Consider the following 23,763-nt stretch of genomic DNA (forward strand, 5'->3'; position numbering starts at 1 on the left):
TTTGCATATTATTTTTTCATTTTGCCCTCAGAATCATGCTGCGATAGGTAAGGCAAGGGTCATTAGGATCTTTGGGCCCTTCAGTTCTTCCTGGTTAACAATTCTCTTCCTTTTTTTTTTTTTTTTTTGGTTAGGCAATGGGGTTAAGTGACTTGCCCAGGGTCACACAGCTAGTAAATGTTATGTGTCTGAGGCCAGATTTGAACTCAGATCTTCCTGAATCCAGGGCCGGTGCTCTATCCACTGTGCCACCTAGCTGCCCCAACAATTCTCTCTTTAATTAATCAATCAACAATAATTTAGTGCCGACCATGCACCAGGCCCTGTGCAAGGCGCCAGGGACCCAAAGACAGAAATGAAACAGCCCCCGCTGTCAGGGAACGCAACGTGAACGTAGGTAAGTAGATGTATAATAAATACAAGGTGGTTGTGAGGGAGAAAAATGAGACTTCAGAAGGTGAAGTCGCATGGCTAATGAGCAGCAAGGCTCCCCATCCTTATCACTTGCATCCCCCCCAGAAGGTGGCAAGGACAGCTTGGCTTGCTTCTAGCAAATGCTTCTAAGGGTGGGGAACTTGCAGCCTCAAGGCCGCACGGGGCCTTCTGCGTCTTCCAGTGCAGCCCTTTGACTGAATCCAAACTTCGAGGCTGAAGGTTCCCCACCCCTGCTTTAGACTCTCCAAGTCAGGGGACTTAACCTTTTTTTGAGCCATGGACCCCTTTGGCATCCTGGCGAAGCCTATGGACACCTTCTCAGAATCATGTTGTAATATGCAGAAAACAAAAAATATGTAAGATTACAAAGGAAACCAATTATAGTGAAATACAGCTATCAAAATAAACACACATACACACACACACACACGCACCCCACCAAGTGCACAGACCCCCAGATAAGAATCCCTAATGTAGAATAAGGTCGAGCAGTGATCCGGAGTAAGGAACATCTAAACTGCTAAGGCAAACTGTTAGGCTCAATCTTCATGCTTCATGGAAGTGGTTTTGGAGGGGATGAAGGAGGTAACTCACCTGAATCAGCTTCTTTCTCAATGTCCTGGTAGCACTGAATGAAATCTTCCAGCTGATCCTTTGGGAAGACACTGGGTTCCACAAAGCTCAGGAGGGAGTAGAGCTCCTGAAGGCTGTTCTGAATGGGGGTGCCAGTCAACAGGAGGCTGAAGTCTACACAGATCTAAGCAGGAAGAACAAAGAAATGACCCAGATATCATGGGCCTGGGCCAGACACCATGAGCCAGCCTTGCGCAGTGGAGATCTTAAAAGTGGAAACCCCTTGACATAAGCAGTGACTGAGGCAAGAACTAGGAGATGTGGTGGGATGGGAGGTGTCATCTGTGATCGGTGCGCAACAATCCATGGATGATGGGACTCTGCCTTAGAAACTCTCTCTGAAACAAGCCAGACTGTTGTACATAGGATGATCTGGTGACGATACTGGTGAGATTTAGGAGCTTTTCACTGTGTAACCCAAAAGTCATCCATCTGAAATTAGGTGGCACAGTAAATAATGCATCAGGCCTGGCATCAGGCCTGACTTCAAATCTGGCCTCAGACACATGCTAGCTGTGTGACCCTGCGCAAGTCATTTAACCCTATTTGCCTCAGTTTCCTCATCTGTAAAATGAACTGGAGAAGAAAATGGCAAACCACTCCAGTGTCTTTGCCAAAAAGACGCCAAACTGGGGCCGACTGAAAATGACTGAACAATAAGAAATAAGAGTAACTTATACACAACTAATCAGAAAGAAGAAAAGTGTGGTCTAGAGACCTAAAGTGACTCATCCAAGGGGGCAGAAGTACTGAGGAGCAGGAGCAGGATTAGAACCCAAGTTCTCTGACTCTACACCCAGAGTTCTGTTCTTTTCCACCATACCCCCCTTGCCCATAAAGGGCTAAAGCAAACAGAAATCAAGTGATTTTCCTTGAGGCCAGCCATGAACTCGGGTCTTCTCACTCCAACAGAAATGAAGTGATCATGCCAAAGACTAGAAATAAAAGTGGAGAGTAGAATTGGAGTCCTGTCAAGGACAGAATGCATCCTACTTCCGAACAATCAGTCCTAGTTACTCAGACAGTGATAAGCCTGAAGTAAAGAAGGACAATTCATTAGGCTAACATCACTTGGAAAATAAAGAGCCTTAGAGGGCATCTAACTCATTTTATCCCAACTCGACATTTACCCAAGAAATTTTTGTTCTATAATTTGGTCTCCTGCATGGACCCACTCACTGGGAAGGCCATGGAGTTTCCTTGTGCAGATGGCCAGTCCCCAAATATATAAATCAATAACTTGGCACTAGAGTTCACAAACTGGTTTCTTATTTGTTTGCTTAGTGTGTCTCAATTTACTAACACCATCTATTATTCCTTGGTGAAGTAACCACGCTGAGTTTTTAGACCAGAAAGCTAAGGACCAGATTCAGAAGCAGAGACGACCATAATAAGGTGCCCATAAGACCAGGCTGGACAAAAAGTCATTTAGTCATGCTATGTTGCAACCGAGTGAACAAAATTAAAGAGGCTATGCTTAAGCTGCTAAACAACATATTGCCTTGAATGACTTCAGCATTTAAGTTGTTTGCAAGAAACTGCAGGCTGTTAATTATAAAGTCTTATCTATTCCTTAATGTCAGCTCAGGAGGGTCTCAAGTTAAGAACACTGTTAGCAGTTCTAATGATCACATAATTAAAAAACAAGCTTTAATTGTTGAGTTATCACCAGCCAATCAGACTTTTCACTGATTCAGACCTTGCCCCAGGTATTCCTCATACATTCTCCAGGGCAAAAAAGGTCAGAAATGACCGGATGCTATAGTTGCATAAAGTAGGTAGACAGTAGGTATCCTGACAATATAGTACTGACAGTGACGGTTTACAGGACCAAAATCAGTACCCCCAATCAGCTCAGGAGGCAAAAGTCCATCCAGGACTACCACAGGATGGGCCTGGGGCAGGAGGAGGTCTGTCTCTGTCCAGGGTGGCTATCTATATCCAAGGATAGAAACAGAATAAAGAATAAGGTAAAGACACGAGAAGCAGAACAGAAATTGTGGGGAACATTCCAAGGCATAAAAATCTGTCCTTTGACATGAGCCGTGAAATCGGCAAAACCCAACAAACAAAAACAAGGAAGAAGGGGCAGACTGGAACAAGGCCACAGGAATGCACAGCATGGATGGCATGAGCTGGTAGGCTGGGCACTGCCCTCTGATGAGCGGGCATGAGAGCACATGTGGACAGCCACCTGGAGGGGAGCATTCAGGGGATACCCTGCCTGCTCCTAGCAGAGCTCCTGAGGCCCAGCGGAAGACTCTATGATCTCCTTTATCTGTGGAGCTCTGAGCAGGCCTTGGAAGGCCTGCAGGAAGTCAGAACTCAATAGGAGCACTGCCTGGTTGGGATACTGTGGCCCTGAGTGTTTCATTTGCCCCAGACCAGAGAGAAGTACACCCTTCATGGAATGCGGGTAATGTGAGTCACTGACAGACCATTTGAGACAGGAATGTAAATCTGGGGAGCAGGAGCTGAGTGGCTCATATGCTACACAGCAGAGTTAAAAATTATTTTAAGTGTCACCAAACTACAGAATCTCAGAATTAGAAGAGGCCTCAGAGGTCAGCTAGTATCTGAACATGTAACCCTTCTACAACACACCTGATAAGTGGTCACTCAGTCTCTGCTCGAAGTTCTCCAGCGAGGAAGAACCCATGGAACCCAACATTTCCCAAGGAAGCCAATTGTACCTGGGGATAATTCTAGGTAGGAACCAGCAAGGGATGATAAAGGACAACCATCATTGTCATTACGGCACTGAGCAAAGGGAAAAGAGGGGGGCTCACAGGGAAGAGGGGATTCTCCCTCCCCATCACAAAAGCCCATACCTGAAACTGACTCAGGCACTTCAGAGATCCCCAAATTCAGGAGAAATGAGTTCCCACCCAGCAAACCACATCACTGAAATTTTTCTGGCCAAAGGACCTTTGAACTGGGAGCTGAGAGATATTCCTCTTGGGAAAAAGACACAGCCAAAGTCCCAAGCAGTAGCTCTGGGACCCAGCTCTTATGACTTCATGAGCCTTCCCTGGGAAACTGATCCTCCATTTTATTTCCAGTTGGGAGTCCAGCCCATTTCCTTCGGTGATTATGGTAGGGGACAGGCTTGAAGTCTTCAGACATTTGAAAGACTGAGCAACCAGGTGTTTCCTAAACTTATTTGCTTTACCAAGGAGCAAAGACGAGCAATGTCACAGCCAAATACCCATCCAGTCACTTGACGGCCATTGACCTGGTCCTGTAGGAATCAGACGAACCAAATGATTCGGTCCTTTTTCTGACGTACCCGATGTGGACGTCAGCTAAAATGGAAGGACTAAGAAAGACCATCCTGTGTTTACCTCTGAAAGGGTTCTGTGCAGCAGCGAGCTCTGGTTTTTCAATCTGTGGGCTTCATCCACAACCAAAACGCTCCAAGAGAAACTGTGAGAGGAAAATTAATGTTACATCTCTGTTTAATCCAAATACAGATCACCATCTGGTGTGTTTTTGCTAATTAACTTATTTCCCAACCACATCAAGCAGCTGAAAGACTAACAATGGGCCAGTTCTAACAGAAATGGGCCAAATGCAGGTCAATTGCTTCATTCATTCATTCATTCTTTCCTTTACTCAACAAGCACTTCTTAATGCTTCCATTTGTTGCAAAGCAGGAGGACCTGAGGGGGATACAAAAGAGTGTGAGGAGCCTTGCCTTCTAGAAAGTCAAGCCTGGGACCATGACCATTCAATTCAATAGACATCAAGCACTCATTATGTGCATAGTGTGGTCTTAAACACCAGGAGATGGGCATTAGGGACATGGGCCCTGCCCTCAAGGAGCTCACCTTTTTCTGGGAGGCCACAATGTATACAAAGAAGCATAATAGTGAACAGGAAAAACTGAGGCATAGAGGAAACTTGCAAGTGTGTGTATATGTGCATGTATGTATGTGTATGCGTGTGTATGTCTAGGTACATGTGTTTGGCAGGGAGGGGGGAGGAGAATCAGAGAAGGCTTCACAAAGAAGCATGAGTTAACCTTCACAGAGCATGAGTTAAACCTTAAGGAAGACAAGAATTTCAGGAGGTGGGAATGAGAAGCAGTGAACTCCAGGCAGGGAGAATGCTGTGTACATGAAGAGGTGAGAGGTAGAGTCAACTTTGGGGAACAGGTGGTAGTCCATAGTGTCTGGAATGTAGATTTGGTGAGATGAAGAATGAAATACAACTGCACAGGAAGATTAAGGGCAGATTAAGGGCAACTTAAATACTGGGCTAAGGATTTTATATTTTATCCTGGAAATCATGGAGAGCCAGCAGAGACTGTTGAACAGGGAGCCAGGCTCAGGCCTGTGCTTTAGCAAGTTTATTTTGGCAGCTGGGAAGAGGCTGGGTTAGAGAAGGAAAAGACTGGAAGCAGGGAGACAAATGAGGAGGCCACTGCAATCATTAGACAAGAGGTCATGAAGCCGGCATTCAGGATGACTAGGGCAAGATATACAGATCTGGAAATCACCTGCACAGAGCTGACAATGGAACTCAAGGGAGCTGATAGAATCACCAAGAAAGAAGAGGCCAGAACAGAACCTTGGAGTACATACCTGGCAAACCAGTGTGACATGGATGAAAATCCAGCAAAGGAGATTAAGAAGGTGGAAGGAGAACCAGGAGAGATCAATGTCGTAAAAACATCAAGAGGGAATATTCAGGAGGACAACAGCCAACAGAATCCAAGGCTGCAGAGGGTCAAGAAGGTGGAGGACTATGAAAAGGCCATTGGATCTGGCGATTGGTAATACAGAGAGAGCAGTATCACAGGTCAGAAGCCAGACAGCAACAAGTTTAAAAGTATGTGAGAGGAGAGAAAGTAGAGGCAGCTGGGTGAAGTAGTGAACAGAGGACTGGGTCTAGTCAGCAAGTCCTGAGTTCAAAACCATCATCAGATAATTATTAGCTATGTGACTCTGAGCAAGTCACCCTGTCTGTCTCAAGTTTTCTCATCTGTAAAGTGGGGATAATAACAGCACTTACTTCCCAGGGCTGCTGTGAGGATAAAATGAGATATTTGTAAATTATTTTGCAAACCTTAAAGCACTATTTAAATGCTAACTATTATTGTTGTTAAATGCTAGCTATTTATGTCTTTCTCAATGAGGTAATTATTATTATGATTATGTGGCTTTCTCAAAGAGATGATGATGATGATGGTGATGATGGTGATGATGGTGATGGTGGTGATGGTGATGATGGTGGTGGTGGTGATGATGGTGATGGTGGTGGTGGTGATGATGGTGATGGTGGTGATGATGGTGATGGTGATGATAGTGATGATGATGGTGATGGTGATGGTGGTGATGATGGTGATGGTGGTGATGGTGGTGATGGTGGTGATGGTGGTGATGATGGTGATGGTGATGGTGGTGACGGTGGTGATGATGGTGATGGTGATGACAAGGATGATGATGATGATGATAATGATGATTGTGCTTTCTCAAGGAGTTGTGGTGATGGCAGTAATGGTGGTGGTGGTGATGATGACGATGATGATGTGGCTTTCTCAAGAAGTTTAGCCAAGAGGATGAGAGATTAGATGATAGAATATGGAGACAGGATAGAATCAAGTGAGAGGTTATTTTAAGAATGAAGAAGACATGGACTTATTTATAGACATGAGAAAAGGGGCCAGTAGATAGGAAGAGATTGAAGATTAAGAGAGTGGGGACAGTAGATGTGGCGATCTGCAGAAGACAACAGGGGACGGGATCCAGAGTGTTTGGTTTGCCTTGGTTAAAAAAAAGAGTCCACTCTTTACTGGCTATAGAAGTAAAGGAGGAGCTAGTGGAAGAAGATGTTTGAGGGACGTGAAATGAGGAAGAAAGGAGAAGTGAGCATACTTGCTATCTGGCCTCAACTTTTTCAAGGAAGAAGGAAGCAAGGTCCTCAGCCAAAAGGATGGAGAGAGGCATGAAGAGGATTATGAAGGTTTGGAATAGCTGCTGGGATGGGAGAACAAATTGACTGAGGTGTAAAAGGCTCGCTTTGCTCAGTGAGGGCCCATTGGTATGATGTAACATGAATTTGTAGTAAACCCAATCAGCATGGTTTCCTAATTTTTTTCCAGCTCTGTTCAGCAGTAGGTCAATAAGAGTACTCAAAGCAAGTGGAGGTGGGTAATTCTGGACTGGGGTTTGGTAACTCACACTTTACACAGTGTTTTAAGGTTTGCAATCACAATAACCCTAAGAAATAGATAATGCAATTATCTCCATTTTACAGATTAGGAAACTGAGGCTTAGAGGGGTTAAATGACTTCCACTAAGCCACACTGCCTCTCAAGAGTTCTTATCATTGCATTTTAGGGGCTGATGGGCCTGAATGCAAACTACTTTAATTTAGTCCTTATCTTTTAAAAATAGAAAAAAGTTGCCTGCTGGTAGAAGTATGACTCATGAACTGGTTCAAAATATTCACTTCCTGAAGCCTTGTAACAGATTCTCTTTGCTTTTCCTCAAGCACTTGGCCTGGAAAAGTGTCTATTCCAAAGGCTACTTATTCTCTATGGAAAGATGCAAACTACACTCATAAGGGGTGAAATGCTTTACAAAGGGAGAGGGGGAGGGAAGGTTTGAATCAAGGACATGTGTCTAATGCATCAGCTAATGTGGACTTTGGAAGCAACACCATTTACTCACGTTTTTAGAAATGCTGCATCTTTCAGGCAAATCTGAAAAATTAAACAATGTATGTTACACAAGGCCTGTACAGAAATAGCTCCTTTGGGAATGAGTTAGTGATGGTCTTTCTCTCTATGTTACTTGTCTTCACCTTAGGGTCTCAGGAAACAATAAAAAAAATGTTTCTAATAACAAGGTGTCCAATTTGGAGCCCTGCCCTACAAAACACCCCAGGAGGAACTGGATTAAAATATAATTGGGAATATAGTGAAATATAATTGGAAAGCATTTAGCAGAATTAATAAAAATACAATATAACACAGATAATGTTAATTTGTGGTTTTTGAAGTCAATGCTCTTTGAGTTTGGTACCACTGAGTGAGGTACTGGTTAATTCACTCAGTAGTTACAGAAATGTTCTGGCCAGCGTAGTAATAAAGATTTCCAACCAGGGAGCTCTAACGAGGATCACTGTGAAAACAAGCAACAGAAATGAGGCAGACATCAGGGCAGAAGCTTGCCCAAAGTAACCTGGCAAATGAGGGCAGGATTCAATGCCCACTTGCACTAATCAATCAGTACAAGCTTCAGCATCCCATGGAGACAACCAGAGGCTAACCCAACTACCAAGATGACAAACTAGACCGACAGAAAACCTGCCTCGGCATTAGATTTACTGGACTGTAGCATCACAGAATCTGAGATTTGCAAGGGGCCTCAGTGACCATGGAGTTATACGTACACATGAAAGAAAGCTCCCCAAATTCAATTAAAAGAGTTAATTGAATCATTTGCTTTTGCCAAATCTGTCACATTTCTCTGTCATGAGTCATGCTTTTCCAAAGCAAATTCCCTGATACAAATAGCACTCCTCCTGACACGGTCAGATCATAGATGTAGAGCTGAAAGAGTCACCTGAGGTCATCTAAATCCTACCCCTTAGTTGTACAGATGAGGAAACTGAGTCCCAGGGCAGTCACATTACTTGCCCAATGACAGAGGATCTGAACCCAGGCTTGCCACGTCTAGAGACAGTTCTCCTTCTGTGCTCCTACACAATCTCCTTCACCCCAATTTCAGGAAGGGGTGCTATGCCTGAGGAGGAGAGATGCGCTAGAAAGGTCCACCCCCAGAGGTCTGATTTTACAGCTACACCTTGTGTGCTCTACCTCTCAGATGCTGTGCTGCACACACAGCAGGTGCTTAATAAATGCTTATTTAACCAGCAAAGGAATGCTGAGGACCCAGAGGGAAGTGTACTCTGTAATCAGAAAAGTTTCAGAGTTGTTGATGGCACTGCTACAGGTTCCACAGTAAAGAAGATGGTGTGTGACATAAGCAGACCTGAAAAAGTTCTATAAAATGATAACAATGACCCTCATGGAGAGGACATCGCCTGAACCCTGGGTAAGTACAATGATCACTACCAGCCCAGAGGAGACGGAGCCCCTCCCTCCCTTTCTGTGCAGAGGTAGGGCACTACAGGTGTCAATCAGTCCCTGCAGATACTTTCAGAATTGTTCTCTGGCTGAACTGCAATATTCCCCCTCTCATTTTTCTTCTTTGCTGGGCAGAGGTGGGGGGAAGGATATATTTGGAAATAAAGAAATGTAAAAAAATTCCCTAATTTTACTTAAAAAGAATAATCCTGAGCACATAAGCACTTTTACATGCAGGTAGGGAAGAGGAAGGACAGGGAGGGACAGGACAGGCCTGCTCCAATGAGTCACCAAGGACCCATGACTTCATTACCTCCCCCAACACAAATGGCAGCCCACAGTGTTAGGGAGTGGCCCGAGGCTCTGGGAGGCCCCACGATGGATCCACATCTCAACACACTTAGTGTCAGAGCTGGACCTGAAACCAGGTCTTTTCTTCCTGACGCCACACCCAGAGCTCGCCCCACTCTGACCCACTACCTCTGGTCTTAATGGGCAAAGCAAACAAAGGGAAGGAAGGAATTGGAACCAACACGTTCCTGGCACCGAGGTCTTTATCATTCAACAGACGGCTCTGGGGGGACGTGAGAAAAGGGCCCTGTGGTGTCTGCAGCCCTGCGGTGTCTGCAGCCCTGCGTGTGACAGTCCAATGAGGAGAGGGGCATCCTCGTCACCCAACGTGGGCCCTCTCACCTCCCATGTTCTGGAAGGCATTCACGTCACCTGCGCGCAGCAGCTCGTGCCAGCCTGAAGACCCATCCCCTCTCTTTCTCCATTGATGGCCAGGCAGTGTGGGGTGGGGAGGTGGAGTCAGAAAACCCAGGTTCTAACCCTGCCCGGTCACTCAGGCCTCATGGGCCCCGGCTATGAAATGAGAGGGCTGGACTAGATGATACATGGAGTCCCTTCCAGCTCTAAATCTGGGCTCACCCGGCCCCTGCCGAGACCACGCTCAGCTGCTAAGGTGACCCACCAGTTACCCCGGCTGTGGAGGGGTAAGTATTATCATGGGGACGTACCAAGTCTGCAGGGAGAGCTTGTTTTCAGAACTAAAACAGCAAGGAGATGGGTGCTCCCTGCTTCACGTCATTCCTTTCACAGAAGACACTTCTCGCTTCAGTGAGAACCCTACGTCTTAGGAAGTATGTTCTCAAGGTATCTGAAGCATATTTGCCGAGCAATCCATAAAAATCCAAATTTATGTTCACAAACTTATAAACATGGAAAAATAAATTAGGGCAAATCAGAAAAAGACAAAAAGAGGTGAATAAATATGTGGAGCTGGAGGACACGACGGGGCCTGGAGTTAGGAAGACCTGAATTCAGATCTAGCCTCAGATACTAGCTGTGTAACCCTAGGCAAGTCACTTAACCTGTTTGCCTCAGTTTCTTCAAGGGTAAAACAGGGGTAATGATAGCGTTTACCTCCCAGGGTTGTTGTGAGGATCAAAAGAGATAAGATTTATAAAGTGCTTAGCGGAGGGCCTGGCACACAGTAGGCGCTTAATAAATGCTCGCTCCCTTCTCTTTCCTTCAGCCACAAAAAGGCTGACTTGAGGGTTAAATATGGACTAAGGGACAACAGTATTGTAAAGCACCACCCTCCCCGCTTTGGATAAAAAGAGTCAATGTAGGCACATTCCAGGGATGGTCAGCCAGCAAATTATATGCGAGGGGATAGGGAAGCTAGGGGACAGACCCTCCCCAGCAATGCATGGCTGGCTTGCCTAGCGCTGGACTCGGGCCACGATGCTGAGATGGAGCTGAGGCTTGAAAATTAAAAGGGGGAGACAGGGTGGCCTGAGGGCATTCTTCCAGCCTATGCGCTTCAGTGACCCTACACATCTCAAGCCCAAACTTGCTGAGCTGGCTTTTGGAGGGTTGCCGGGAAGGTTCTCTGCTGCTCAGCTAAGGACTGATCCAGGAGACTAGACGACCCAGCTTAAGAATCTGTCCCTCCGCCCTGAAGCCCTGTCCACTGGTAGAAGAAACAGCAGCTTAGGCTAGAGAATGGATGAGTACCTCACCTCATACGTGCTCAGAAGCACGTGGAAAGAGGAGTCCTTTTTCAGATCTTGCTGCAGGCAAGCTCTCTCTTCCTTGTCACCTGTGTATACTTTGCAGGAAAGGCCAGGAGCAAATCTAAATCCAAGAAAGACACATAGCAAAGGAAGAGAGATCAGTATTTAGGTGCCAAGGGCGGGCTGTGCTGGAGGAGAGAACACTACCTTCTCAGAAGTATCCCAAGCCAGTGGTACCTCTTCATGTCCAAGCCCTAAGATGAGAAAACCCTTCAGGCTGCTTGGCTCTTACATGATAATACAGATGTCATCATAAATGATGCTGAGTGCTTCTCAAGCAAAACACCTGTTAAACCTTCCAACATCCTTCACAGGTAGGCATGGTTGCTGCCATCTTAAAGAAGAGGACCGGAGATTCAGAAGATGGCTTGACATTAGGGCAAGTCTGTGAACAACTCGGGGCCAATCTGCACATCTAGGGGGGTCACAGGCCAGCCCCAGACACTGACAGCTCCCTCCCTTTGCTAGTTACCCCATGGTGCCTCCACAAGACAGGCTAGTTTGTGGTTTCAGCAAAATGGTCAAATACTAAAAATAATGCCCATTTCTCAGCCCCAACAAAAGCCAACAATGCACCATACATTCTACCTTTCTCCTCCTCTATTCCTGTACTGCCATCCTAGCCATTAGCATACTACTATAAAATCATTATAAACCAGAAACTTAATTTTTGCCTACTGCAGATTTTTGATACATGCCTATCACACCAAGGAAAAAGCCTCAAGGTAACACATTTCAAAACATCAAAAGGTCACTGTTACTTTTAGCAAGTTGGGATTTTGATAGCACATACCTCTCCATTTCCTCCTTCCAATTGGTCAGAACAGACAGAGGACACAGGATCAGGAATGGTCCCTTCTTCTTTAGACTCCCGGTCAAGTAAATGAGAAGAGCAATAGTCTGGAACAGGAAAAAAAAAAAGAGAGAGAATATCTTTATCCCCCCTGCCTCATCCATGCACAACAACTACCAGGCTCCCATGACCAATACCCAATTACATTCTCCCACAGAAGGACTAAGCTGTGCCATACTCTAAGCCTTCTGAGCAAGTATACTAGGTACAGCCAGTGGACAAGAGACTCTCCTGGTCTGATGAGGCCAGAGGACTTTTAGAGTCAGGGTGGTCACCCCAGGATACATGACAGAGAGCAAGTCATCCTGGTCAGGCCACCATCTTCTAGCAACAGAGTAATTGCTGACACTCCATAGTGACAAGTTCAGCTTGTTCCAATTTTTTAGGCTCTGTTGTAGCTGCCTCCACCTCTACTCAGATGGCAAGGGCATTATGGGAAATGCATGGTATAATCCATTTCCTCTGTTGCTTCTTAGCATGACAAAAAAATGTGAAAACACTGCTGATACCTGGTTCAGAGACCAAGCAGAAAGGAAAGGCCATGGAAAAAAGGCAGATGGTGAGTCCCCCAAGTCTTAGGGCAGATGCTTGGTCTCTAAACCAGGCTTCTGCAACGTTCTCACTGCATGCCACACTAAGATTTTTGGGACACCCTGTATTTTGGGAAGAAGTGCCAAAATAAGAGCTCACAAGGGGCACATCTGGCAATATAGATCCCCTCCCCCCCAATAACTTTCTTGGGTAAAGACAGTTTCTCAGGGAAAAATTAATAATCACAATAATAATGTGGGAAAAATAGAAAATGATTCACAGAAGATGCTACTGAGCTATAAAAGATCAATTCACGCTGCTCCTAGTGAAATAACAGTGTAGACTAGAGATTCTCATTTTTTTTTTCTGTGCCATGGACCCCTTTGACACAGTCTAGAGAAGCCTATGGACCCCATCTCAGAATAATGTTATTAATTGCTTAAAATAAAATACCTAAGATTGTAAAGGAAAACCATTCTCTTGAAACCTACACGTCAAATTAGTTTAAAAAGCAACATCATGGACCCCGGGTTAAGAACCACTGAGATACAGAGAAGGAAGGATAACACAGCATCCAATAGCAGGGAGAGGTCAATGGGAAAAGGCTGTTAGACCCTTGAGAAGGTTAATTTGTTGAGGACCCTTACTCAAATTCTAATTGGTAGGAGTCAGTCTAGTTTGATCTAAAAGGGGTAACGGTTGTTAGCAATTATTTTAATGTACTCATTTAGTAATAGATATTTAGTCAGTTAATCAATAACTGTATAAGAATAATATTGTATTAGTCCATATTTTGTATGTTACACAGGCATATAGATTCTAATAGGAGGATCCTATGAGAGGTTTCAAATTTTAATGCTTGCTTACCAGCAATAGAGCTTACTTGTATAACCGCAAGAAGGCTGACATGGATATCTCCATCCTGTTTTGTTCAAATTCCATAACCAAACCAAGCACGGGTGGTGGCATTGTATGGAAAGTTCCCCCTGATATGTTCTTGGAGTATATGGATAACTTGTACCATCTCCTCTTTGCCAACCAAAGGAGGAGCCCGTCCATCTTGTAACCACCTAGTCAGCTGAGATATTTCTTGCTTTACCCAACCCATGACCCTGCTGATACATCATTTTGCTTCTTTTAGCTTCTTTTTTTTTAAAAGAAAAAAGCTTTTTAGCTTTCAGCATCATGTGTCAATTAATGGAATTATTCTGTATTTGGTACAGCCTCTCTAGAATGTCTCGTCATCTAACCCTATAAAAATAGGGCCCTGGAAGGAGAGAGTACCTCAGATCATGAGGAAGGTCCGAGATCCACTTCACTAGAGGGGACCAGGTCCCTTTAATACTTAAAGTGTTTTGGTTCGGAGCTCTGCCTCAGTTTTCTTTCACTCATTCAGAGTGATTTTTGCTCCCATACCCTAAGACTGTGCAGTCAGGAGAACAGAACGAGCTAAGCCTTTGGAAATAAGTAAAGAAGGTTCGGAAGATAAAGCAGAGATGGGCTCTGAAATGGCCCCTTCTATTAGCTGGAAATCCCCAGGAAAAGATCTTGTTTAATTCAATTTGTTTTTAATTGGCTTTCACTCTGGCCCAGCCAGTTAGACCACAGTGTTTAAGGAAGTTAGATAATCAGCAATACCCCGTAGGCAGGATCAGAGGATTGGGGAAAGAAAAAACCCCGTCCAGGGCCACAGGCTGAAACCCTGAGCCTGGATCATGATCTCACAATGAGCCACTGGTCGGTCATAAGACAATGGAGATGTCTCAACAGAAATTCATCTTTGTGACTAGGAAAACAACCCAAATCTCACCTCTTTTTGTGGAAGTATCCTTGGCCTCATCTCTGTATGTAGAATCACAGTATGTCGAAATAGAAGGGGCTTGGGGCAGCTAGGTGGCACAGTGGATAGAGCACCAGTCCTGGATTCAGGAGGACCTGAGTTCAAATATGGCCTCAGACACATAACACTTACTAGCTGTGTGACCCTGGGCAAGTCACTTAACCCCATTGCCTAACCAAAAAATAAAAAAGTAGAACGGGCCTTAGAGGCATCAATTCCAAATCCCTCAATGTGCAGATGATGGAATGAGAATAACGAGATTAAACAGCTTGCCCAAGGTCGACAGTAGCTGTTGTTCATTCAGGACCACAGAATGCCAATAATGTCCATAGGGTTTTCTTGGCAAAGATACTGGAGAGGTTTTGCCATTTCTTTCTCCAGATTAAGGCAAACAAAGGTTAAGTGACTTGCCCAGGGTCATAGAGCTAGTAAATGTCTGAGGCTGGATTTGAACTCAGGTCTTCCAGACTCCAGGGCCAGTGCGCTATCCCCTGAGCCACCTCACTGCCTTTAGTTCTCTCACTTCAAAAGACCAGTTTTACAGCTCTTAAACTGCAGGCTCCCACCGCCATTTCTCTAGTATGTTGATTAGCTGTTAGTGCTGGTACAAACCCCACAAAGTTTGTTGTCCCTTTGTAAATTTGGATTCTCAAAAATAAAATAAAATAAAAATAGAGATATGTCATGGGTTAGTCACAGATGCTTACCTGGCACGTCTTACCCAGGCCCATTTCATCACCAAGAATGCAGCCATGCTGATGTTGAAAACACTGCACCAGCCAGTTGACTCCAGCCAGCTGATAGGAGCGCAAATGAATCCCTACAAATAAAAGTCCAAGATGAACAAGTACTTTTATTTAATCTTTCTGAGATACGACAACAGAGAACTACAGAACCAAGCCCAAAACCCCAGTTTCCCAATTCACAGAACAAGTGGCTCTATTATCTGTTGGGAAATGATTATCGTTTAAGCATTTAATTTTCAAAGTGCCAGGACCTCAGTTTTTCTCATCTGCAAAATTAAAAGGTTGGATCAGATGACCTCAAAAGTCCCATCCTTCCCTAAATCCTCTAGACCATCAAAAGAGCATTTTATTCATCTTTCCATTTAAAGCCAGTAAGGGTACATTAATATTTCCACACTCATTTTACAGGCTGGAAGCCAGGCTGTCTCTCAAGCTAGTATGGATTCCTTCCTCCACTTATTAAGCATCAACTATATATAAATCGAAGAGCTAGAAAGATAATAAGATAGTCCCTGGAGTGATATTCACAAAAAAAAAAAATCAGAAAGAGGAGAAAAAATAAAAACAAAAAACTCTGAATACCATGTATCATAATAAACCAGACTTTCTTCCAGAGAAGAACCAAGGAAATGTACCTGCCCCCTACCTACCAAAGGAGGAAACTATGAGGGTATAATGTTGCATGCACCATCAGATAGGGTTAAAATGGTGGTTGGTTTTGTTGAACTGCTTTTTTTCCTCTTTCTTTTAAAAAATCTTTGTTATAAGGGTTGACTCACTGGCTGGGAGATGGGGGAAGGATACATTCAAAAATGAAGTGATATAAAAACAGAAGATATTAAAAAATAAGATTTTTACAAGGGAGGAAAGGATACAATCTCTGCCTTCATAAAATCTTCTAGGAGGGAAGATGCAATATAAACACAAATTTATAAATATGATGGCCACGGACGCTTTCTTGTTTAAAAGCAGCCATCTAAATGAGATCTGACCCCACTGACCTGAAAAAAAAAAATACCAGATCTTCGCAGAAACATCTTCCCAGAAAGTTTGCTTTTAGTAAAATAGAAATTACAATGTAGGCTAAACTCAATTCTCTGTGGTAATGGGGAAGAAGGAAAACATAAATAAGTGAACCACAAATCCCCAGCACTACCACCATTCCCCAAACCTAATTTGAAGCAATTCTTACAATCAATCTCCTTTTGTTCAAAAAGCAAAACCAAAAATACCTTCTACTGACACATCTTGAAAAAAAAAAAAAACAACTTACTGGTTTGAAATTTCTTCTTTTATTTCCCTCCCAACTCCACAGCTGGAGTATATGCTAGGAAGCAGTGAAACAGGACAAAAGAGGAGGCAGCAGGGGTATATTCAAGGAGACGCAAGGGGCTTTCATCTTCCAGGAATCTCAGGTTGACTCTGCAACCCAGTCCTGTACGTCCTTGGGTTACTGAGCCTCGATGACCTTTCACATATCCCCATTGGGGCACTGATCAATGTGGAAAGGGCTCATGGGAACTCGGTAAGTGATTATTATAATATCTTGATCATCATTTATACGATGATGTACTAAGAACAAAAGAAAAGAGATAAACAGTCCAAACACGGCCCAGGTGCCCTCGAAATGTTTTCTGGCTTGGCTTTTTTAAAGGTCAAGAGGACCTTGCCTCCAGCATAGGCAGTGGACAACAGAATCTCACAGAATCAGAAACTGAGATGTTATGACAATTACCCACGAAGGGAATGCCCCCATCAATGAGATAACATATTCACTAAAGCAGACATAGTCATCATCATGCATAATTATCTTCGTACAAGAACATATTTGAGTGGTTTTTGTGTACTTTACAAAGCATTTTCACACCCATTATTTCACATAACCTTCCCAGCAAGTTTGTGAAATACAAAAGGTGGGGGGAGTGGAGTCATCTATTTTATAGGTGAGGACACTGAGGTTCTTGTGCCTTGTCCAGGGCTCAAACTCAGGCTTTCTAACTCCAAACTAGTACACATAGGTAGAAAACACGATACAATTCAGAAACACTAAAATCCTGCCTTCTATGGAAAGCCTTTCCCCATCCCTCTTAATTCTATTGCCTTTCCTCTGTTGATTATTTCGTATTTATCCTGTATATAGTTTGTTTATACTTAACCTATTTGCTTTTTGTCTCTCCTATTAGTTTGGGGAGTTCTTGAGGCCAGAGAGACTGTCTTTCCCCTCTGCATCCCCAGTGTTTAGCACAGTTCCTGGCACACAGTAGGCACTTAATAAATGCTTACTTTTTTTTTTTTGGTGAGGCAATTGGGGTTAAGTGACTTGCCCAGAGTCACACAGCTCGTGAGTATTATGTGTCTGAGGCTGGATTTGAACTCAGGTCCTCCTGACTCCAGTGCTGGTGCTCTATTCACTGCCACCTAACTGCCCCTGACTGACATTTTAAATCAACAAATATTTAAGTGCCTATTCTATTCAATACGCTGTGCTGGGCTACAGATAATACACCTTGCCACAGGTACTTACACAGAGACACACATAGATGAGTCAACAATATACACTCATATAGCAGTAACAAGAAGAGATAGCTATAGATATGCACACATACAAGTGGATGCCTACAGATTTAAACTCGAATTTCATTTTATTGATTCTCTTGATTCACCCCCCCCAAGACAGATTTACTTTTAAAAGAAAATAAGAAGTGTGCTTGTTGGTTTTTAATGTCTTAAATTTATATGATGCTCTACTGTTTTAAAATGCTTTTACACTCTGGCCCTGGAGTCAGGAGGACCCAAGTTCAAATGTGACCTCAGATACTTGACACTTACTAGCCTCGTGACTCTGGGCAAGTCACTTAACCCCAATTGCCTTGCCAAAAAGCAAAATAATAATGATAACAATAAAATAAAATGCTTTTACGAGCACTTTCACTTCTGGGCGTCAACAGCAACCCTGTGAGGTAGGAGAGGCAGGCATTACTATCCTTGTTTATATTGCAAAGATCCAAGTTTCTGATCAGTTGCAGAATATCTGGGGATAATGCAATGTGATGCTTTATACACCTTGTTATGCACCTCCAACACATACCAATCATCTATCTAAGATAATTTTAATGACAGGAAATTAAAAGGCTTTTGCACAAATAAAATTAATGTATCTAGGACAAGAAAGGAAGTGGTTGAATTGGTTAAAAATCTTTGAATCAAAGATCTCTTATAAGAGTTTGTATCCAACATATAGAGGCAACAGAAATATATAACCAAAAGCCATTCTCCAACAGATAATTGGTCAAAGGACAAACACTTTTCAAAAGAATTGGAAACAATTAACAACCATATAAAAGACTACTCCAAATTATTAATAAGAGAAATATAAATTAAAACAGTCCTTATACTTCAAACCCAAGAAATTGGTAAAGATGACAAAAGACAGGAAGAGACTGTGTTGGAGAGGTTGCCTGAAAACAGGCATAATAACATTGCTAGAGGGGCTGTGAATTAGTACAACCATTCTGGTAAGCATTTTCAAATTATGCAAATGAAATGGTTAAAATGCCCACATACTTTGACCTAGAGAGCTTTCGAGGCTAGGTACATACTCCAAGGAGGTCATTAACAAAAAGAAAGACCCCATAAACACAAAAATATTTTTAGCAGCATTCATTTCCAAAGAAATGGAAACAAAGGATATTTCCATCCTGAAAATGGTTAAACAAATTGTGGTACATGAATGTAATGGAATATTCACATATATGAAACAATGATCACAATGAATCCAGAAGCATGAACTTAAATGAACTGAAGCCAAGTGAAGTAAGCAGAGCGAGGAAGACAAAATACACAATGACAGTAAATGAAAAGAAGCACAAAACAACAGGAAATTAATAAAGCAAAGTTACAAAGAACAAGCTTGGATCCAAAGAGGAGTTATAAGAAAACAACTCCCTTCTCCACCCCCACACTGTGTGGAACATCGAATAGACAGACAGACAAAAGTGTGTGCTGATTTGCTGAGTTTTGGGGTTTTTTTTAAATTCTTTTATAAGAATGGCTCTCTAGGAAAGGTCAGGTTAGAGGGGAAGGTAAGATACAAGGAGAAGTCTCATTGATGTAAAAACAAAAGATGTCAACCAAAATCTATTAAAATAAAATGCATCGATAATCTTTTAAAAAATTATTTGATCAACTCTTGTGATGCAGATGAAATATTAATATCTTCTTTCAAAAAAATTACTAGATCAAGTAATTAAAGAACTTATTAGGTGTCAGGCATTATGCTAATCCTAGGGACACAAAGACCCTGCTCTCACAGAGTTTATGTTCTATTGAGGAAGTCATAGTGCATACGTATAAGTCTATACAGAATAAATACAAGGTAGTTTCATATAAGATAGTGAGGAAGGAAGGACTTTAGGGCTCTGTCCACGAGCTTGTCACCTGGCTAAAGAGCAGCAGAGCTCACCCTTCTGCCCACCTATATTCCGCCCTGGTATGTGCAAGGGCTGCTTGGTTTGTCTCTGGCTAATGCTTTGGACTCTTTCGCGTAAGGGCCAGAGATACAAAGTAAGGACCATAAAAAAAAAAATGTGCATTTGTGGAAAACCCCTAAGGATAGTCAAGAACCGTGGTTGCACTCCAAATTATAGCACGCACGTTAATTAACTCTGTCCCGCTTCCATTCAAGAGAAGGCAGGAAAATCCTAGTTAAAGAGAACCTGGGTCAGTGCACAAGCCCACGACAGACGGGTGGTTTTCCACCTACTCAATGAAGGGCTCATTCTTAAGATGACTTTTCCTAATACTGACCCAAAGTCTCGTTCTCACGAAAAGCCTTTCTCGAGTCTTGGGGACGTGGGACACACGTCCCGCTTTAACTTCCTAAACTCCCTCCTTCGAACTTGCCAGGTCATGAGGGCTGGAGTCCAGGAGGCTAAGGATGGACATTCAGCTCCAAAACTGGGTTTCTTCCCTTCCCCCCAAAATGCACATTCCAAAAGGTCTGGGTCTTTGCCCCAGATGACTGCACCGCGCTTGCCAATTTCATTCCACAAGAGCGCTAAGCCTGGGAGCCTGGGAAGACAGGAGCCGGGGCGGGGGAGGGGGGAGGGGAGAGAGAAGGCTGATCAGTTACAGACAACGCGAGACTTCCGTGCGGAAGAAAAACTGACTACAAGTCGGCGGCTCTCAGACACCACGTGAGCCCGGGCCTCACTAACCTGTCAAACCCCATTTCCTCAAATCCTCCTCCTCAACTCGGACCCCCGCTGCTGCCTTGGGTGAGAGTTTATTCTGCAGGGCCTGTAAGAAGGCCGACATTTCGTCCTCGAACTCCCCGGGAAACTTTCCAGTCAAGATGAAGGGGCGAGGGCGCGAAAGCAAGCTCCCGTACTGGCGGCCTTCGGCGAACCGAGGTCATTGGCTGCCCGGGCCATGACGCGGCTCTCCATTGGTTGTCTCTAACGAGTTCTCCCTCCCTCTGCCCTGCCCTGGCTCCGCCTCTCTGCTGACTTCATTTTCCCCGCCCCCTTCCCCTCCCACCAAGGAAGAAGATTTCGCGGCTTCTGATTGGCTGGTGGCTAGCAGCAGCTGATTGGTGTTTGTCCGGCCGCAGGAAGGGGTGCGAATCCTGAGCGAATATTGAGACAGGTACAAGGTGGGGGATGCTCTGAGCGTTTTGGGGCCAGCAGCTCGGGCTGCCGTGCGCCGGCAGCTGTGTCTCGCTTGCTGCCGAGGCTTCGGGCTGGTCTTTGCTTTTAGCGCGTACTAGTAGGGCCTGCTGATTGCTACGTACGTAGTTGGCTTTGTGTTTGGCATCAAGGTCACCCATCGTTCAACCTTTACTGAAACAGATCAGAACTGAGTTTCAGTGCATCACCGAAAGCAGGGGCTCAAGAACTTTAGAAAGAAAACCGGGGTGATGCCGAGGAAAGATTACTTGTAGAGATACTTGAACCAAAAATAGGTATTATTCCTTTTTGTGGCGTCTTTCCTCCACCCATCCTCTGGGAAAGTGCCTAAATAACAAAGTCATGGGACAATCTGGTTGATGAAATCCTTACGAGGAGTGGGTCAACTAGAGAGATTGTTGGCAGTGTGAGCCTCTATATAGACATATGTAACCCATATAAACCAAACCTCTATTTTTAAGAGTGCAAATGCGTCCTGAGACCAAAAAGTTTGAGACCTGCTGATAGTAGAAAAAGAATCAGACTAGGACACGTAGTTGGGTACTACTATTGCCCCCCCCCCCCCCCGCCACCGTGTTAACCTTGAGCCCATCATTTTACCCTCTGCACCTCGGTTTACACATTTATAAAATGGGGATAATAATGCCATTCCTTATGAAGGAGGAGGAACCTCCGGAGACCCAGTTTGAGCCAACCCAGATACCCATACTTGGGATATAGCTAACTTCTCTGACTTGATGGGTATGAGGGACTTCTAAAGAAACAAAGGACACAGTAGCCTGTCAGACTGGAGATTAATTCAGTCAGATTTTTTTAGAGGCAATGTAGGTCGAAAAACCTGTCTTATCTCTTTCCCTCACAGACAGCATGTGAAAACCTGGAGGGTAAATAACAAAAACTGGAAGAAGCACAGATATGTATAATGTTCAAAATCATTTCACATCCATTATCTCACTTGATTTGCAAAACAACGATAAAGGAGGCAGGACTGGTATTATCTCCATTTTATACATGTATAAACTGAGATGCAAAGGGTTAAATGATTTTGCCCAATGTAACACAGTGGTCAAGCCAAAACTAGAATCCAACTGGGTCTCCTATTCCAATTCTTTTTCTACCACACCAGCAGTTCTCAAACTTTTTTGGTCTCAAGACTCCTTTACATCCTTGAAAATAGAGGACACCTCAAAAAGTTTTTGCTTATATAAGTTATATCTGTCTATGTTTATCATATTGGAAATAAAAATGCCTTAGTAGTATTGTGAAAATAGTTGTGACTTCCCAGTCCTCTAAAAGCATCTTGGTAACTCCTAGAGATCCCCAGACCACACTGTGAGAACCACTGTTCAAACCATCCTACTTTAAGCAAAAGGAATCTTTTTCAAAACTAGTATTTTTGTCATTGTCATGTGTTTGTCTTGTATTTATGTTATATATGGCCATATATTTCGGATATTGTCTATCACATGCTAGACACAATATAAGGTATTGTACATTTTATTATACTGTAATGTACAAAAAATATAAAAAAATAGACCCTGCCCACTGAGAGCTTATAACACAAGTAGACAGACCAAATATATACGGTGAAGCAATTAGTGAACAAAACAGCATCATGGACAGTCATAATGAAGTACAAATGATACAATGTAACCAGGTTGATAATGCAACTAGCCCTTGAGGCAGGCAGCCCATTATACTTTTGGAGAACTCTAATTGTTAGGAAGTTTTAGCAGGATGCAATCTCTCTTCCTGTAATTCCACCCTCATTCTGCCCAGTGGAGTGAAACAAAAACACCTGATGGCCTTCAGATATTTAAGGATAAAGATTATTTCCCTCCCATCTCTTCCATGCCTTCTGTTCTCCCTCAGGCTAAGCATTTCCAGGTCATAAAATCACTGTTTTACCTCAGTAGCCCCTCTATTCCAACCTATACCCGAACAAGAATCCTTGCTACAACACAGCCCATAAATTCAGTTTCTTAACCCAATATTTGTTTTGATAGGTATTGTTCTGAATCCCCTCGTCATCTCATTTGCCTTTCTCTGAACATGCTCCAACTCACTGTCCTTTCTAAAATGTGGCAAACGGAACACAACGTTCCAAATGTGGCCTGACCGGGCAGTATCGGTTGTTTCAATTGTTTGATCATTGTTGCTCTTTCCAATTGCATTATCGTGGTCACTTGGCATCATTTCATGTAAATAATCTCATACTTTTCTGTGTTCATCATATTCGTTGTTTCTTACAACAAATATTCCACTATGTTCATATAACACAGCTTGTTTAGCCATTCCTAATCAAAGAACAAGTGCTTTGTTTCCAATTTCTCACTGCTACAAAAAGTGCTGCTTTAAATGTTTAGGACATATGAGGCTTGGTTTTTTTTTTGTTTGTTTATTTGTTTGTTTAAATCGTTGACCTCTTTGGACTAGAAGCCTAATAGAATCTCTAGGTCAAAGCTATGGGCACATTAGGCACTTTCTTTGCTTAATTTCAAATTGCTTTCCAGAATCGTTATACTGATTCATAGCTTCACCAACAATGCAGCTATTGTTTCTGAGACAACACAGGCACAGTGGAGCAAGTGATAGAATTGGGATGAGAGGCCCTGGGTTCAAATGCAGCTCTGCTACTTAACTCTATTCATTCTGGGCAAATCACTTCACCTCTCTTGAGATTCTCATTTTCTTTATCTGCCAAAAGAGAGAACTAAACCAAATGATTTCTAGCTCTTTCTATCCCCAAGCCACCCCATTCACAAATACTTTAATTTGGCTGGTTGGTTTATCTCCAAGGAAAGAGATGAGATAAGATAGAGGTGAAAGGGAGAGAGAGAGAGAGAGAGAGAGAGAGAG

The 23,763-nt window shown here is 43.4% G+C and overlaps 2 protein-coding genes across 4 annotated transcripts in view; one reads left to right on the forward strand and one right to left on the reverse strand.

Annotated features, from left to right (window-relative positions):
- The window catches only part of CHD1L (chromodomain helicase DNA binding protein 1 like), a 56,287-nt gene extending 35,674 nt beyond the window's left edge, over positions 1 to 20,613 (reverse strand). For both annotated transcript variants that reach the window (XM_027866700.1, XM_027866701.1), the window contains exons 1-7: positions 20,434 to 20,613; positions 15,179 to 15,291; positions 12,041 to 12,147; positions 11,194 to 11,308; positions 7,746 to 7,777; positions 4,413 to 4,494; positions 1,030 to 1,192 (exon numbers count right to left, since the gene is read on the reverse strand). In XM_027866700.1, the coding sequence (XP_027722501.1) occupies positions 1,030 to 1,192; positions 4,413 to 4,494; positions 7,746 to 7,777; positions 11,194 to 11,308; positions 12,041 to 12,147; positions 15,179 to 15,291; positions 20,434 to 20,533 (712 nt within the window). In that variant the 5' untranslated portion in view covers positions 20,534 to 20,613. The remainder of the gene's footprint in view (positions 1 to 1,029; positions 1,193 to 4,412; positions 4,495 to 7,745; positions 7,778 to 11,193; positions 11,309 to 12,040; positions 12,148 to 15,178; positions 15,292 to 20,433) is intronic.
- Positions 20,614 to 20,791: 178 nt separating this feature from the next.
- Positions 20,792 to 23,763, forward strand: part of FMO5 (flavin containing monooxygenase 5) — a 76,946-nt gene continuing 73,974 nt past the window's right edge. For both annotated transcript variants that reach the window (XM_027866703.1, XM_027866707.1), the window contains exon 1: positions 20,792 to 20,863. The gene's annotated coding sequence lies outside the window, so the exon portion shown is untranslated. The remainder of the gene's footprint in view (positions 20,864 to 23,763) is intronic.

This window comes from Vombatus ursinus, unplaced genomic scaffold, assembly GCF_900497805.2.
Source record: "Vombatus ursinus unplaced genomic scaffold, bare-nosed wombat genome assembly UNPS02014782.1, whole genome shotgun sequence".
Classification (NCBI taxonomy): Eukaryota; Metazoa; Chordata; class Mammalia; order Diprotodontia; family Vombatidae; genus Vombatus; species Vombatus ursinus.